The sequence below is a fragment of the Falco rusticolus genome, chromosome 12 (genome assembly GCF_015220075.1).
Source record: "Falco rusticolus isolate bFalRus1 chromosome 12, bFalRus1.pri, whole genome shotgun sequence".
Classification (NCBI taxonomy): domain Eukaryota; kingdom Metazoa; phylum Chordata; class Aves; order Falconiformes; family Falconidae; genus Falco; species Falco rusticolus.
In genome coordinates, this window is record NC_051198.1 from 11,518,763 (window position 1) to 11,534,094 (window position 15,332).

Here is a 15,332-nt window from a genome sequence, read left to right on the forward strand (position 1 = left end):
AAGTTCAATGATGTTTAGAGTAGACTTAATTTTGTGCTGAATAGGTTAGAAATCTTTGGAGGACAAGGATCAACATTATCTTGATGGCATTTCTGGTAAGTTTAGGGTGTGTCACTGACAAGAATGGATTTCCAGAATGATTCCATGGGACAAATAACAAAATAATTCCCTGTACTATGTCAAATTTCTGTATAATACTAAACCCAAGACATTGTAGTTGGTTTTATTTCTTAATTCTGATTTGCTCTTTCATTTCAAATTGTTCCATGCCAAAGATGACAGCCAACATTTCTTTTCATGGATCTAACTCAATCTTCTGTACGATTGTAGCTAGAACGCATCTTTTTTTGAGTTCTTAAACTGCAATGGCCATGCAGTGCATATTTACCTTTATGTGAAGTTGCAAAATCCGTTACTGGTTTCCTGAATTGACTAAAATTGTGCATAGTGACAGAAATACAGAACTTTATGTTGATATTTTAAAGGGTCCTTAATGATATTTTTGTCTTGAATATTTGGTAATTTATAATCGTTATTTGAACACATCAGATTCCTGACTTGCTGGAAACTTTCTTTTTTAATATTATCTTCGTAGTTCTTGTCTCCTCCTTTCCCTTCTTAGTTTACGTATATTTTGTAGTAGTGCGATTGCTCTTTGCCATGTCTCTGCCTTAGGTATATATTGGGATTATAAGGTTTTTTCATGCTTCTTGGTCAGTGTGTCATTCAGGAGTAAATTCAGTTTTGTTTTTTATGAGTGTGGATGTAGAACCGAAGACGGGACGTTGCCTCATCTTATTAAGGTCACTTATAATAACACTTGAGTTCTATTGTACATTCTGTAGAATTCAGTCTGTGCTTTTCTTCATGAGGACATGATGGGCTACTGCCTATAGAACATTTTTTTTTTTTTTTAATGGACTAATTATATTAAGAGCACTGTGTTTAGATTCCTGCATTTGAATATGAATAGCCAGTAAGTACTTGATCAAAGGCTTTAATGCAGTCTACTATTGAGAAACAGCAGGGAAAGCTGTGTTAGTAACTTGAGAACTCTCTTGTATGGTTGACTGCAATACAGTTCAAACAGTTCAGTGTCAGCTTCACTTCAAGGGCTGAGTTTGTATGTGATGTGTATATTTTTCACAGTAAGAAATCAATATTTGCTGTGTTTGTTTTTAATATGAAAAGGTCTGAACATGAGAGACATTCCCCAAACTGCCCATTTGTCAAGGGTGAGCACACTCAGAATGTACCTCTTTCAGTCACACTGGCAACAAGTCCAGCACAATTTCCCTGCACAGATGGCACTGACAGAATAGCCTGCTTTGGATCTGGAAGTTGCCCTCATTTTCTAGCTGCTGCAACAAAACGAGGAAAGATCTGCATATGGGATGTTTCCAAACTTATGAAGGTATACAATATAAACAGCCAGTTTTTATTAATCGATAATGGATGAAGCATATGTCAATTTAAATCAAAGACCTCTTCTGTTTTTTGTTATTTCTCAGGTCCACTTAAAATTTGAGATCAATGCATATGATCCAGCTATTGTGCAGCAACTTATGTTATCAGGAGAACAGAGCTCAGGGGTTGACTCAAGGAGACCAACACTAGCATGGCTAGAAGATTCATCTAGCTGCTCAGATATACCAAAATTAGAAGGAGACAGGTATGCTGATCTACAAAATGAGAAATATGAAATGCTGCTGTGTAACTAGTCAGTGCCATTTAGTTAAGTCACGCTTTATGAAACTTAAGCTTAGTAAGATTTATTTTTTTTATGGGGATAATTTTTTTTAATCATTGTGTAGCTGTACACAATTCAACACTTAAACAATAACCTAAATTTCTGTCTTTAAAACCAGTTCCATTTTATTTTTGCTGTTTCAGTTTTTATACTCCACTAACAGAGGGGTGCCAAATCTCATTGCTGCCCTGTGCTGATGTTCCAGAGGCACAGAAAAACCAGAAAGGAATATGAGTTTTGGAGCAGTTTTTCATTCAGTTATGGATTATGTGTTTAAGGCTTTGAAAGCAAAGGCTAGTTGTGTACTTCTGGAACGTATTTTTCTCTGATTACTTCACTGTAATTTCTGGTTACTTCATTCTGAAAAGAAATTATGTGGATGTGGTAGGAATTGCTTTCATTTTGTACATTTAACACATGCATAAAAATTCTAAACAATTAGTCCTGTGGCAAACTCTTGATAAGGTAGAGGGTAAGCCAGTGCTTAGAAAGCGTCATGTGAGAAAAAGCAGTATATTTATGCTTCTTACGGTCTCTTACTGGAAACTCATTCCTCATGTTACCAAAACTCAAAAAAGTAAAGTCTCTTGGAGCTGGAAAACTCAGGACAAAAGCTGTTTGGGGAGTCTTGCTAGTTTTCTGAATGTTTCTTCTTAAACTTCAGCATCACAGAAAGCAGCAGTACTGCTACAATGCACACGAAAGTGAATCTTTGATTTTAAGCTTGGTGTAATTGTGTATTACAAATCGGTGTAGAGCAAATGGGAAGCTTGCTCTTCTGAAGAGGGTATGTAGAAATGTGGGCAACATCAGAGTGTGGGGCCTAACAGCCACTGGGGTCTGGACTTTTACTGTAGCTTTAGGGCTATACTCCTTGAGAATTAAAGAATTAAGACGATTTTAAGAGCTGGTTAAAGGATGGGACAGTCATCGTAATCCAACTGCTCAGAACTAAGTTATCTTTCATTTCACTTAACCTGTATGAAATTTATTATCGCTTTCCTACTCAAGGGGAAGCTGGATGAGAATAGAAGTATTAAGTTGTTGCTGTCTTGTCATGAAGCGAAGGTTGGTGAGGTTTGAACTGAAGTAGATCAGTTTCTTGGGCATGAAGGAAACATCCAGTTTGTTGAAATGTGGGGATCTGATTTAGTACTGTGAGTAGTTCTACCTGAAGCTGCAAAGGCATTACTGTTTTTCCTGTGTGTAAAGAGCCTGTAGTAAGAAATTGTTTCTTATATTGGAAAAGCCAGGTGCATAAAATCTTCATCTGTTCTTAGAACTACTGGAGGGCCTGTATCTCTTGAAGAGTTATCTTGAGCAGAATCTGCTTTTATGAAAAAATAATTCATCTGGTAGTATTTTTTTAAAAGCAACACACTGTTCATACGCCCATTCTGTTACTAGCTACAAAATTGCCTTGGTAGAATTGAAGACCAGTCTGGCAGCTCCACCTTTCAGAGACTGTTTTGAGGAACTTTGAAGAAGGTGTCGTCAGCTTTTAGAGGTTTTATTTGTTTGGTTTAGTTTTTCTTGGAAAGATTCCTTAGAACTGGCTTTCATTTTCATTCCATTTGTGTCTGAATTGTTGGGAACACAATAGTAGAATGAGGCAAATAGAAAGCTGATCTATTGGTTTGATGATAGGGAGAAGGAGATCTTTATATTGTTAGTGTCTGTGACCAACTCATCAATGGATTTGCAATGCTGACTAAAAGAAATGCCAGATTATAATGTATTTTGTACTTTTTTAATTAAAATAAGATTGCAGCTACAGTGTACATGGTGTCATTAATGCATTACTTTTTTTCAGTGATGACCTACTGGAGGATTCAGACAGTGAAGAACATTCCAGATCGGAATCTGTGACAGGTGGGTTGTATCCAATTTATGCAATAATTTAGAGGTCAGAAGGGAAATTGCTCTTTTTAGTTTTTTTAAAAAGCCCTGTCAAAACCAATGATATTATAGTCACTGTATTAGAAAAAAGGAAAAAGATTGATCATGAAAGCAATGCCAATATTTAAGTCATTGTGTGATGGAGAGATTACATACAGAAGAAGAGGAAGCCCCCCACTTTGTTTGTTAATAAATGTCTTATTTGACATCAAGCATTGCTTATCTTGTGGTCAATAAAACACAAACCAAGTTGAAAGAACTTACATACAACAGGAACAAATCATATCTGTACAAAACACTTTAAATTCAGGGGACTGCCAGAGAGGGTTCCTGTATCTTGACTGTTTCCTTGTGGGTATTCACTTTGATAGAGTATTCTCTTCCCAAATAAAGATTTCATCTGGAAGCAGAACAGTGCAGTGCATGGTGTTCTTGTGTTTTCTTCTTAGAGGTTGAATGAGAAATTTTGATGGGAGAGAGGATTACATGTTTATTTTCCATAATCCAGTTTACTACTATGAGTAAGAATCAGCAAGTGGGGAGAAAAAAGAACATGTGCATGTTAATACACGCAAGGAAATAGACTTGAGATATAAAAAGGATTTTTTTCAACAACAGTATTAGTAAAGATGGTGCTCTGTCATTTATGCTTAAATCCTCTCAATCTGCGTTTGTATGGTGTCCTTTTAATCTTTTATATCTCCACATTACTTAATTGAACTCTTCTGATCGTTGTTAACTCTTGCAGTGCTGTTTAATTTGATCGGGCTCTTTGTTTTATAATAGTTTGGAGTTCTTTCTATCAGGTGGTCTGTTACATGGTGGGAAGTGTCACGTTTTAGAGTAAAGTGACATATTTTTCAACTAAGATCGGACAATGAATCTGCAGAATTACAGATTTTTGGTGGTACTGGATTGTCTGGGAGACAAGGGGAATAATATATGGCAGAACATGAATTGAGTTGAGTTGATTAGATATCTGGATTTCAGAGTGGTAGTCTAGCCAAATAGGATAATTGGTAGAAAGGTAATGCTGTTTACTGGGAGACTTGATAAAAAGGCTGATGTCCTGTTCTCTCTACTTACTCTTGTGGAGAAAATTAGGAGAACCATTAGTCTCTGTGGAAGGAATGTTTCTGGACCTCTTTTACTGTTTTTGACTATCAGATCTTGAACACGTGAAATGTTTTAACATATTGAAACTGTAGAGCAGTCAGTTCTTGCTTAATTATGAGGATAAGTCCATAATATATGCAATATAATTCCATTTTTTTGAACATGTATAATATTACACGTTTTTGTTTTAAAGGGCATACATCACAAAAAGAAACTATGGAAGTCAGCCTTGATATAACAGCTCTCAGCATTCTTCAGCAACCTGAGAAACTTCAGTGGGAAATTGTTGCAAATGTTCTGGAAGACACGGTTAAGGATCTAGAAGAACTTGGGGCAAATCCCTGTTTGGCCAACTGTAAGAGTGAAAAGATGAAGGAAAAACATCTAGAACAACACAACATTCCCTTTCCTTGTTTATTAGCTGGAGGTCTATTAACATACAAATCACCTGCTACCTCTCCTGTTAGCAGTAACTCTCAGAGGTCACTGGATGGCTTAAGTAGGACTCGAGGTGAGAGTGTCTCAGAACAGGGATCAACTGACAATGAATCCTGCACTAATTCAGAACTGAATTCCCCTCTGGTAAGGAGGACTTTACCTGTATTGCTGCTATATAGCATTAAGGAGTCTGATGAAAAAGCAGGAAAACTCTTTTCACAGATGAACAATATTATGAGTAAAAGTATACATGATGATGGCTTCACAGTTCCACAGATCATTGAAATGGAGCTGGACAGTCAGGAACAGTTGCTGTTGCAGGATCCCCCCGTGACTTACATTCAGCAGTTTGCAGATGCTGCCGCCAACCTAACTTCTCCGGACTCGGACAAGTGGAGCTCTATGGTTCCCAAGCCTGGGACTTTGGTTCAGTGCCTGCGTCTGCCAAAGTTTGCAGAGGAGGAGAACCTGTGTGTAGATTCAATCACACCTTGCGCAGATGGAGTTCATCTGTTAGTAGGACTGCGGACTTGTCCTGTTGAATCTCTGAGTGCAATAAATCAAGTAGAGGCCTTGAATAATTTAAATAAATTAAACTCGGCACTATGTAATAGAAGGAAGGGGGAACTAGAATCAAGTCTTGCTGTAGTGAATGGCACGAGTATTGATGTAATCCAGCATGAGTCACCAGCAGATGTACCAACTCCTTTAATAATTCAGCCTGAACAGAGAAGTGTTAGTGGTGGATACCTAGTGCTTTATAAGATGAATTATGCCACTAGAATAGTTACTCTAGAGGAGGAACCAGTAAAAATCCAGCGTATCAAAGACCCCCAAGACACAATTACCTCAATGATTTTGCTCCCACCAGATATATTGGATAATCGAGAGGATGACTGTGAGGAGCCCGTAGAGGAAATACAATTAACTTCTAAAAATGGCAGTGGGAGAGAAAGAAGATCTGAGATCTCTACTCTTGGGCACCTGGTAATAACTACTCAGGGAGGATATGTAAAAATACTAGATCTTTCGAACTTTGAAATTCTGGCCAAAGTGGAGCCACCTAAAAAAGAGGGCACTGAGGAACCAGATATGTTTGTCTCTGTGATATACTGTTCGGGCACAGACAGATTATGTGCGTGCACCAAAGGTAAGACTTTCCTTTAAATTGTTTGTTTTTAATGCTTGGTTTGACTGTATTCAGATTATATTACAGAATTTTAGAAACTGTGTTTCAAAATAGTAATGGGCAAATTGCATTGAATTTATGTACAGTTTAATTCTGTTCTAGCGAGCATAAACTCTAGTTAACTCCTCTTCTTAAATGTAGATTTTAACCTCTAAAATGGGAATAACTCGGGTAGTCCAGTGTACTGGTAAACTTGTTCTTGTAAAGGCGCAGCTTTTCTTAAATCCAAAACAAATAAAGGTAGTTTTTTTATGTAATTAATTCTGTGCTAGAGATCCACATTTCAGCAAAATGTTTCCTGTCTGTAATTGGTGGTGTTCAAGAGGGTAGAGAAGATAATGCTTTTGTACCATATTCCAGTCATCATTTGTATTTCCTTTCGGATAGGGCTGCTGGTTCTGCTTCAGCCTTTTTCAATTGGGATAACACTCTCTTGAGCGTGAAAGCCATGGAGGATTGTGAATTTTTTTCAGCATGAATGATTTTTTTTTCAAAAGGAACACCAGACATTTTGAGGGAAGGAGGGAGGTAGAAGGGGAATGTAACACAAGTCCAGGCAACTGCTACTTCATGGAGGTCCCTCAGCCACCACACACCTCCCTGCTTCCTTGCGTCATGTTAGGGCAGTGGAAACAGCTCTGGCTTCAATCAGTGGGGTTCCACCATCCACCACTGTCTCATTTCATTCTCCTGCACTTGGATGCAGCTCTGGTGGAAACAATTGGCCTCTCAGAGGGGCTAAGCTGATGGGATGATTCACGTTTCAAATGAAATCCCACCAATATCATGTTGAACTTTACTAGAAGAATTTAAATTGACACATTTCCTCCTTTCATGGTGGTGTTGTGTTGATTACAGAGTCCTTACATGAGTGGTTAAACTCAAATCAGATTTACCTGTTGTTTCCAACAGTCAAGCTTACTATGTTTATTACATTATTATGTAAAAATCTCATGTCTCTAAAGGGCCCTGTGTTTATCACTCACCTACCAAGAGTTTTACCAGTGGAGACTTTAGATTTGCTTTTTGAGTATGGATGAAAACTCTATATGTTAGCAACTAGTATTTATGTTTGCAGATTCCTAATGGAGACATTCATATTTACTAAATGGTTCTCTTTTGGTAACTGCTTTTGAAGAAATGTCTGTTGAACTATTTCAGCTTTATTTAATAATGCGTGCTTCTCCCTAGTTAAAATAGAACTTTACCTGAAAGGTTAATTGCCTTTGAAAACTGTTAGCATCTTATTTGTGTCATAATGTTTTTACTTTGCTGATTAAACTGCAGTCTCACTTAAAAAAAACCCCAAACCTTCCTAAGGTTTTTTCCTATAGAATTACACTATTATTCATTTCTTTCTCACTTCAAATCTATTCTTGTATCTTGTCTTTTAAGACTAATGATTAAAGGGCTTATTGTTACCGTCCACAGTACTTTCCCATCCGTTGGTAGCATGTATGGTAATTATATTCTTGTAACATTTGGTATGATCTAAACCTGTTTTGGGACCTTGAGTGTAGGATACGCAGGTCTGTTGAGTTGGGGGCATGCATTCTGTGTGCGTAGGAGTATTTTCTCTAGATAACCACCACCTCTGTTACTGACTAGAGAACACTTAATTTTCCTCATAACAGACAAGTACATCATTCTGCTTTTTCAGTATTTTTTTTCTGTGTATTTTTATCTATATTTTTCTCTCTGAGAGTGTTGTAATGTCCATTTAGTAGTTTATAAATAGTTTTGCTGTGACTTCTTTTGTTCTTGCTGCCCTTAAGATGACTGAGATTTTCGGTTTTCTCTTCTGTAGTCCTGTGTGCCACAGGTATCCCTCTGCCTTCAAGTTTCCTCTTTCGAGTATAGTACTTAGATAACTCTTCATTTTTATTATTTTTTTTTAATCCATTGATTATTCTTATCTTTCATTTACACCCACTGCACTGTGGAACTTGATTTTCTGCTCTGCAACCAAATTAGAATGAACTTCAGAATTCATTATTTTCATTGTTTAAATGTCTTTAGAGGCTTTCAATTTCTGTTCCTTTTCTAACATTTCAGTCGCTTCTCCGGGTGTAATTTTTCTCACTTTTGTGAGAAAAGTCCAAAGCCATGATAAATATTTTGGGACTAATGTCCATTAGAAGTCTGGATTTCAGGGTCTGATACTAGGTATATCTGAAGCCTCAGAGTCCTAATGTTTATGCCAAAATATGAAGTTTTGTAAAGAATGGCTTGATCTTAGATGTTCATAAATAACTGTACTACATAAAATTCAGGAATACTAAAGAAAAAAAAAAAAAGGCAAATTAAAAACCTCAACTATTAATATATTTTTTTTAATCCTATAGTCTTACTGCACATTTCAATAACTTGATGTAAGGAGTAGTTTTTGCATAATTTTTGTTGTGTTGAATTGTAATCATCCTTGAATCTTTCTTCTGTAAGTGGGTAAAATTGCTGATCTGCTACGTGGCCAAATATATCTATTTTTAAATTATTATTTTTTCTGAAATGCAGTTTTCTTAGACTTCTTCTGAAATTGTTTTGAAGTGTTTTGCTTTTATATATTTACTACCACATGTGGGATGGTGCCTGCGGTCTGAAAGCATTAGGAAGATAAGTGTTGAAGTAGAATAGCTATAGTCACTGATGTATTCAACATTAATCATTCTAACAAGTAGCTTCTAGTGCAACAATCTAAGTGAAAATGTTAAGTAGAAGATTTGGAACGTACATGGCACTGGAAGTGCTTGGATGTTGTTGGAAAATTATTCAAGAATAGAAACTGAGCAATATATTCTTTTCTGTTTACTTGCTTGAATGATGGCAGTAGGCAAAGAACGCTTTAAGGTCAGAAAGTTTTGGATGAAGAGCCTTTTTTTTTTTTTTCCTGCTGCTCCTGCTTGTTGCCATATTTTTTTCATTGGTCGATCATATAATTTTCTCCAAAACTGCCTTTAAGATATAACTGAAAAGAAACCTCTGTGTGAAGGGGTGTTTCAGGTTTTGAGTGGCTTTAAGTAAAGATGTTTTAGACCTGCGTTTGACATCATCCATCTGTGATCTGGGAATAGTTATTCTTATCCTGCTTCAAAACGTTACTTCTTGGTGTCAGCTTCAGGTGCTTCTCCGTTTCTGCAGGGATTACCCGGAGATGACCTCTTGGGTCTTGAGTGTGCAAGTATATTCTTGGTTACATTTCGGTTAAGCAAACATAGTGGACTTTTAATGGCTTTGTATTATGCTTTATTGTCTTCCCCTTGGCTCAGGTAGGCTGTAGTTAATAGTCCTCTTAGTGTAGCGTTTTGTGTGTTATCATGTGGGGGTTTTAAGCATTTTGTGTTGTGTCATTAATATAAACCCATTTAAATTCTGCTTTTGTAGCATTCAAAATAAGTAAAATCTTTATTACAAAACTATGCAGTAGGCTGACAGATACTGTTTTTGAATAGGGTTACAGCTCTAGGGTGGTCTTTTGATGGTATTTAAAACCTATTATCTTGTGTTTAAGAGGATCCAATAGTTTATTTTGGATGCGTCAATTTCCAGAGCTACAGTTGTCACTGCCTTTATATCTCAGTTTTCATCTAATTATATTTCTTTTTTTAAATTACAGTCCGACCAAAAATTACTGAAGAAAATGGTCCACAGCGTACATTCTACTTTTTTTTTCTTTTGTTGGGTTTGTTTTGGATTGTTTCCTTAGTTTAGCTACTTAGCTGTATTTGCCATTCAGGCAGTTTTGTTGAACTTTGCTTTAGAATATGAAATGGGGTAGAAAAATAGGTATCTCATAAATCTTCCTTTTTTTTTAATCTAACATAAAGGTGCAAATCTCTGTATTTTGTTTTGGCAGTTTTGAAAATTGTGCATACTTGTGTTTCTGGGAATATTTTTTAAAAGATCATTAAGAATTGTGGGTTTTCTGTCTTCCATCACTGCTGATGTTCTCCCTTGTCAAGTTATGAACTTCGGTGTCTGAAGGCATATTGCAGAGTAGGGAAGTGAGGTGGCATTTCGAACAAATGCTACAAGAAATAGAAATGTTCAGGGTGTTGTGGTGAAGCAGGTACTTCCCACCCAGACTGATTGAGTTGGTGTTAAAATGTGTATGATCTGTTTGAGTGCTTGAGTCCCTTCCAGTGAGTGAAGCATTCCTGCGTTGTGCTCACCTGAAATTTGTAATAATTCTTTCACAAATCTAGTTTTTGATTGTTTGTGTTGAGTCTTACATTATAACAAGAGTTTTCCTGGTCACTCCTCTGTTTTGGAGAAAGTGTTTTTCAGACTGGAAGTTGGTATGTCCAAAGTGTGTTGTCTGTGCTGATATTTCTTGTTGCAAGCCTGGCAGAACTGGGTAGTGCTTTCATAGCTTTGGTAATTGATTCCCCCAAATCTTGTACCTTTCAGTTATAACAGATTTCTTGCCCTTGAGTTGTGTATTAATTACTCTCTATAGCTTTTTTCTGGGTTTATTGGATATCTTATTGGTCCCTTCTGTGTCATTAGGCTTTGTCAGCCTTGCATACTGGTGTATTTGAAGTTCAGGAATAAATTTAGTGTTCTCAGTTTTCTGCCTTCATAGTCAATGGGGTCTAACGGGACTGAGGAGAGACTGAGTTTTTTTCCGCATCAGAATTGTTGTTCAAAGTGATGCTGAGAGATAGTCTTCAAGTCAAGATCAATTACACTTACCCGGTCAGCAGTAGAGAACTGATCAGACTGTTTTCAAAGATCTTCAACGTGGAGATTTAACAGTCTACTCATAAAATTTCTTCTGCTGCATGCTGTCCTTGAAGATGATTTTTTTCCCCCTAGTTTTTAGCCTGTATCATCTTTGCTGATTGAAGTCATTACTGTTGTACTGTCCTTTATGAACATGGCAAAGAGATTGCATCAAAAAAGAAGGGGAAGACAGAGTTTAAGTACAGTCTTCCAACTGTTTATTTTAAGCTGAGTATCTTCAATCCTTTTAAACTTTCCTCAGGGACTTTGAAAGAAAAAATCCCTTACTCTCCACTCCCAAAAAACCATCTCAAGTCAGTCCACATATCTTGATGAGATACCGAAAACCAGGCACTGTGATCCTCCAGGTGTCTTTGAATGGAACAGAATTCCTTAGCAGCTCTGCGGTCTGTGCACACCAAGTGTGTGTGTATGTAGTGGGATGTTTGCACTTTTGAGCAGGAAATTGGATCAGGTTTACCTTCGGACTCACAAGAGCTTCCTTTACAAAACTGCTGGCTAGTTGATTTTTCTTCATCCCATAATAGTGCGTTTAATTATTTCTTGCTGGGCATAGTAACTTTCACATGTCCCTATTCAGTTGCATTCTATTTTTTCATCAGTCTGGATGGAATTTTACAGCTGAAATCTGAGAATAGTGTAAATCCTGTTGGAGTGAGGTTTTGGGGAAGCTTTCTTGAGGACATTTTTCAAGTGTTCTGAACTAGTATGTTTAGAGCTAACCCTTTCTTTACAGCCCAGTGGCGAGAGGAGGACTATAAGTTGTTCAGTGGATAGTTTCCTGTAGTATGGCATTGTTTCCTTAATTCCTTTAACTATTCAGGTATTGTTAACTATGTCCTTGTGTTGTGATTTGCTGTCGACAATTGTCACTCTTCCAGACTCCTGCGAGAGTCTAGGATGTGTTTGGGATGCTGGACATTTCACAGATCAGCTTTGACTGCAGTGGCCTAGTCTCTGACATGTTCGCTAACTTGTGCCAGTGCTGCTTTCCTGGAACCGGTAACTGTTTTGCCAGAAGGAAGCTTGGGATTTATTTGGATGGATTTGTGATTCTTATGTTCTGTTTGTATAACCCACCAGGTTCTTGAGTCCAAGCAAATTACAGATTTTAAACACAATTCAGAATTAAATTAACAGTGTTTTGAATGTGTTAACTGTTATTTTGGGGGAGTATAATGGTGCTGGTTTCAGATTATTCTCCTGAGTAAGTCAGTGTCAGCTTTCATATCTTCTTGGTAGGGATTGTGACTGTCTCTTGTAGTGTGGATAAAATAGTAAGGATGGTTTTGCTGCTGTGAGTTAGTGACAGAAACTCAGACACTTGGTTTGAGAACCAAAGTTCTGTTTCTTTAGAACGAAACCCTACCCAACCATCTCCAGAATAAATGAGACCTTTGGTATAACTTTCCCTTAGAAAAACCCACAACTTCCTGAAGTTCTTCAGTGTTTCTCTTGCTGTAAGCTGTAAGACTGGTAGATGGTGCAAGTCAGTATGTTGAACTTCGTAAGATTTTCCCCTTTATTTAAATCCTACTGATTAGGACTTTTGTAGCTTCTGAAACTGTTAACAGTTCTTCCCTCCCCCCAGCCTTACATAAAATTGAGCATTCCTTCTTGGTGACTTCTCTGTAAATGGTAGAATTCATCTATGTATATCTGTAGTGGTGAGTAATGGGCAACTTCCTTGAGTGATTTCAAGCTTTAATCAAAACATTTTGTCCACTGAAATGGACATAATGTGAATTGATGGAATAATGTGAAGAGCCCCTTAGGAGAGTTCAGTGGGGAAGTGAGTTTTCACTTCACAAATAATGAACTTTAAAATGATATTTATGCAGCCTGTACAAATGAAGTAATATAGGCCTTCAGTTGACATGATGGAGTATTTTTCTGTTTAAAAGCCTGATTTGTATTATGGAAAGTGTCATAATGGTTTTGATTTTTGGTTTCTATTGAGGTTTCCTAAGTTAATCACCTTTTAACCCCTCTCCCCTATTACTTTTTTTATTTTGATGCCATTCACAACTGTAGTCAGTATTTTTGTAGTTCTGTATTGCATTTTTTCTGAAAAAAAACCTGTGGTAATAAAGGAATATGAGTATTCCTGTATGATCATACTGGTGTCAGGTCCTGTATAATTACTGTCATAATTGGATACCATTCTAACTGCAAGCCTGCCTTGTGAGTTGAGTTTAGCTGTATGCCTGTCTAAACTTTCTTGTTTTGTTGTCTGGTGATTTTAGGTGGAGAACTTCATTTTCTTCAGATTGGAGGGACCTGCGATGACATAGATGAAGCTGATATACTTGTAGATGGATCCCTTTCCAAAAGTGTAGAGCAGTCATCAGAAGGCACCAAGCCCTTGTCTAACCCTTCTAGTCCAGGAATTACAGGTAAACTGCATGTGTTTAAATGTAACATAAGTGAAAATGCTTTTGCGATTTTTGCAAGTTGCATATTAAGATGATTTTGATATATTTGAGAGCGTACTGCTTTATACTTTTTTGCTCCCTGTAGTCGTAGTTCTGTAGATGCTGTATGTCTGTCACTGATTCTGTACAACCATAACACTTAAGCAGTTCTTCATTTAAAACCCCCCACTTTTGTATAACTGATTGTTTTTCCAGTCTCTACGTGCTATTTTATGTGTGGCAGACAGAGAAAAACACTTAATTGTATAGACACTGTTAAATCACATGTTCATTATGTAAAATTGCCTTAGCATTTCATGCAGAAGCTGTACAGCTCTACTTAATAAACTGTACAAAACATGTATTCAGCAGGTACTGTTACAGTGAGATTGATGCTGTCTATACTTCTAGCAGTGCAGTTACTATTGATAAATTAAGCTTATGATGTGAACTCTTGGATTTTGGTTTTTAGCAGTTGATTTGAGTTGAGCGATGCTCAAATTCTGGTTACATTTGCCTACTAGTTTCCTTCCTGGAAAGGTTGTCTACCCTTGAACAGCAAGAAATAATTGCTTCTAATTGTCCAAATTCTATTTTTACCTTGAACATCATATTTGGGTCTTGTCTTTACTGCAATTCTCATATACCAGTCCTGCCACCAGTCTGCTGTTTCTTGTAGTATTGTGGCCCACTTAGGGGAAAATCAGGAGTTGGGTGAGAAGGTTCTTCCTTTTGTAGTCAGGTAGAGGGGAAAAATGTGAAGGGCTCCTGCTTGTGAAGAAGAATGGTGAGCATGCACATTATGGGAGCTCCTGTGGGGGCCTCTCGATCTTTTCTCAGTCCTCATCAAAGATGCTTTAGTGTAGATAACTTGCTACTAAGACTTAACAACAAATCTAATTTTGTTCATTAAGCCTGAGGAAGATTTGAGTCATGCTGAGTTTTTTAAAGTGTGTGTGTCTGTGTGTGTATATATATATATATATTTATAGTCTTACTTTGAGTTTTAAAGGGAACTGTTTGAGAGAGCTGTAAAACTATTATGCTTTTCATTTTGTTTTAACCTGCAATTGATGAAAATAGAGACACAAAGCATAATTATTTTGGTTGCATTGTAATTTGGAGGTTTTGGTCATGCCTGTTGGGACAGAACTAGGGATATGCTGGGAAAAGATGACCTAGAATATAAAATACAAGACTAAATAATATAAAACATGAAGATAAAGCAATATTACAATGGAAACAAACCATTCATGTAGCTATTTCAGAGGACTGTTGTCCATTTTGTGTGTGTCTGTGTGTGGTGGGAGGTGTCCTTGCCTGCAGTGGCAGAGAAAAAAAGCTGGGAGAGGACTGAGTTGGCAGTACAAGGGACCGTTTTGGATCACAGCATCTTTGTTGTCAACAGGCTACTTGCTGTCTTTCTCCCCAAACCCCAGCTTGCTGCCAGCCTTGTAACACTTTGTGTTGTGCTATGTTTGTATGACCCCTGATTTTACTGTACAAGAGGTGATCAAAAGAGGAAAGGAAAAGATGCTTTTTGTTGTAAAACTATCTGTAAGCAGCAGTACAGCAGTTGCTGTCATCTTCTCTGCTCTGAGGACTGAATGTCTCCTCCTCCTCCTCCTTTTTCACCAAAGGAGCCATTCCTGAAGTTTGAAAACTGCTACGTAATAAACCAGTGAACATACATGAGGGAAAGAAGTCTGTGGCTTTCTACAGCTTTCTTCTTTTGCTAATGGCAAATAAAGCAATAAAGAGAATACGAATATCCAGGGCATAG

General features: G+C 37.2%; 1 protein-coding gene across 1 annotated transcript in view; it reads left to right on the forward strand.

Moving 5' to 3' along the window:
* The window catches only part of BIRC6 (baculoviral IAP repeat containing 6), a 183,010-nt gene that overhangs the window by 22,705 nt on the left and 144,973 nt on the right, over positions 1-15,332 (forward strand). Inside the window, 5 exon segments of the mRNA XM_037405959.1 lie at positions 1,192-1,414; positions 1,512-1,672; positions 3,564-3,622; positions 4,959-6,353; positions 13,382-13,531. Of these exon segments, the coding sequence (XP_037261856.1) occupies positions 1,192-1,414; positions 1,512-1,672; positions 3,564-3,622; positions 4,959-6,353; positions 13,382-13,531 (1,988 nt within the window).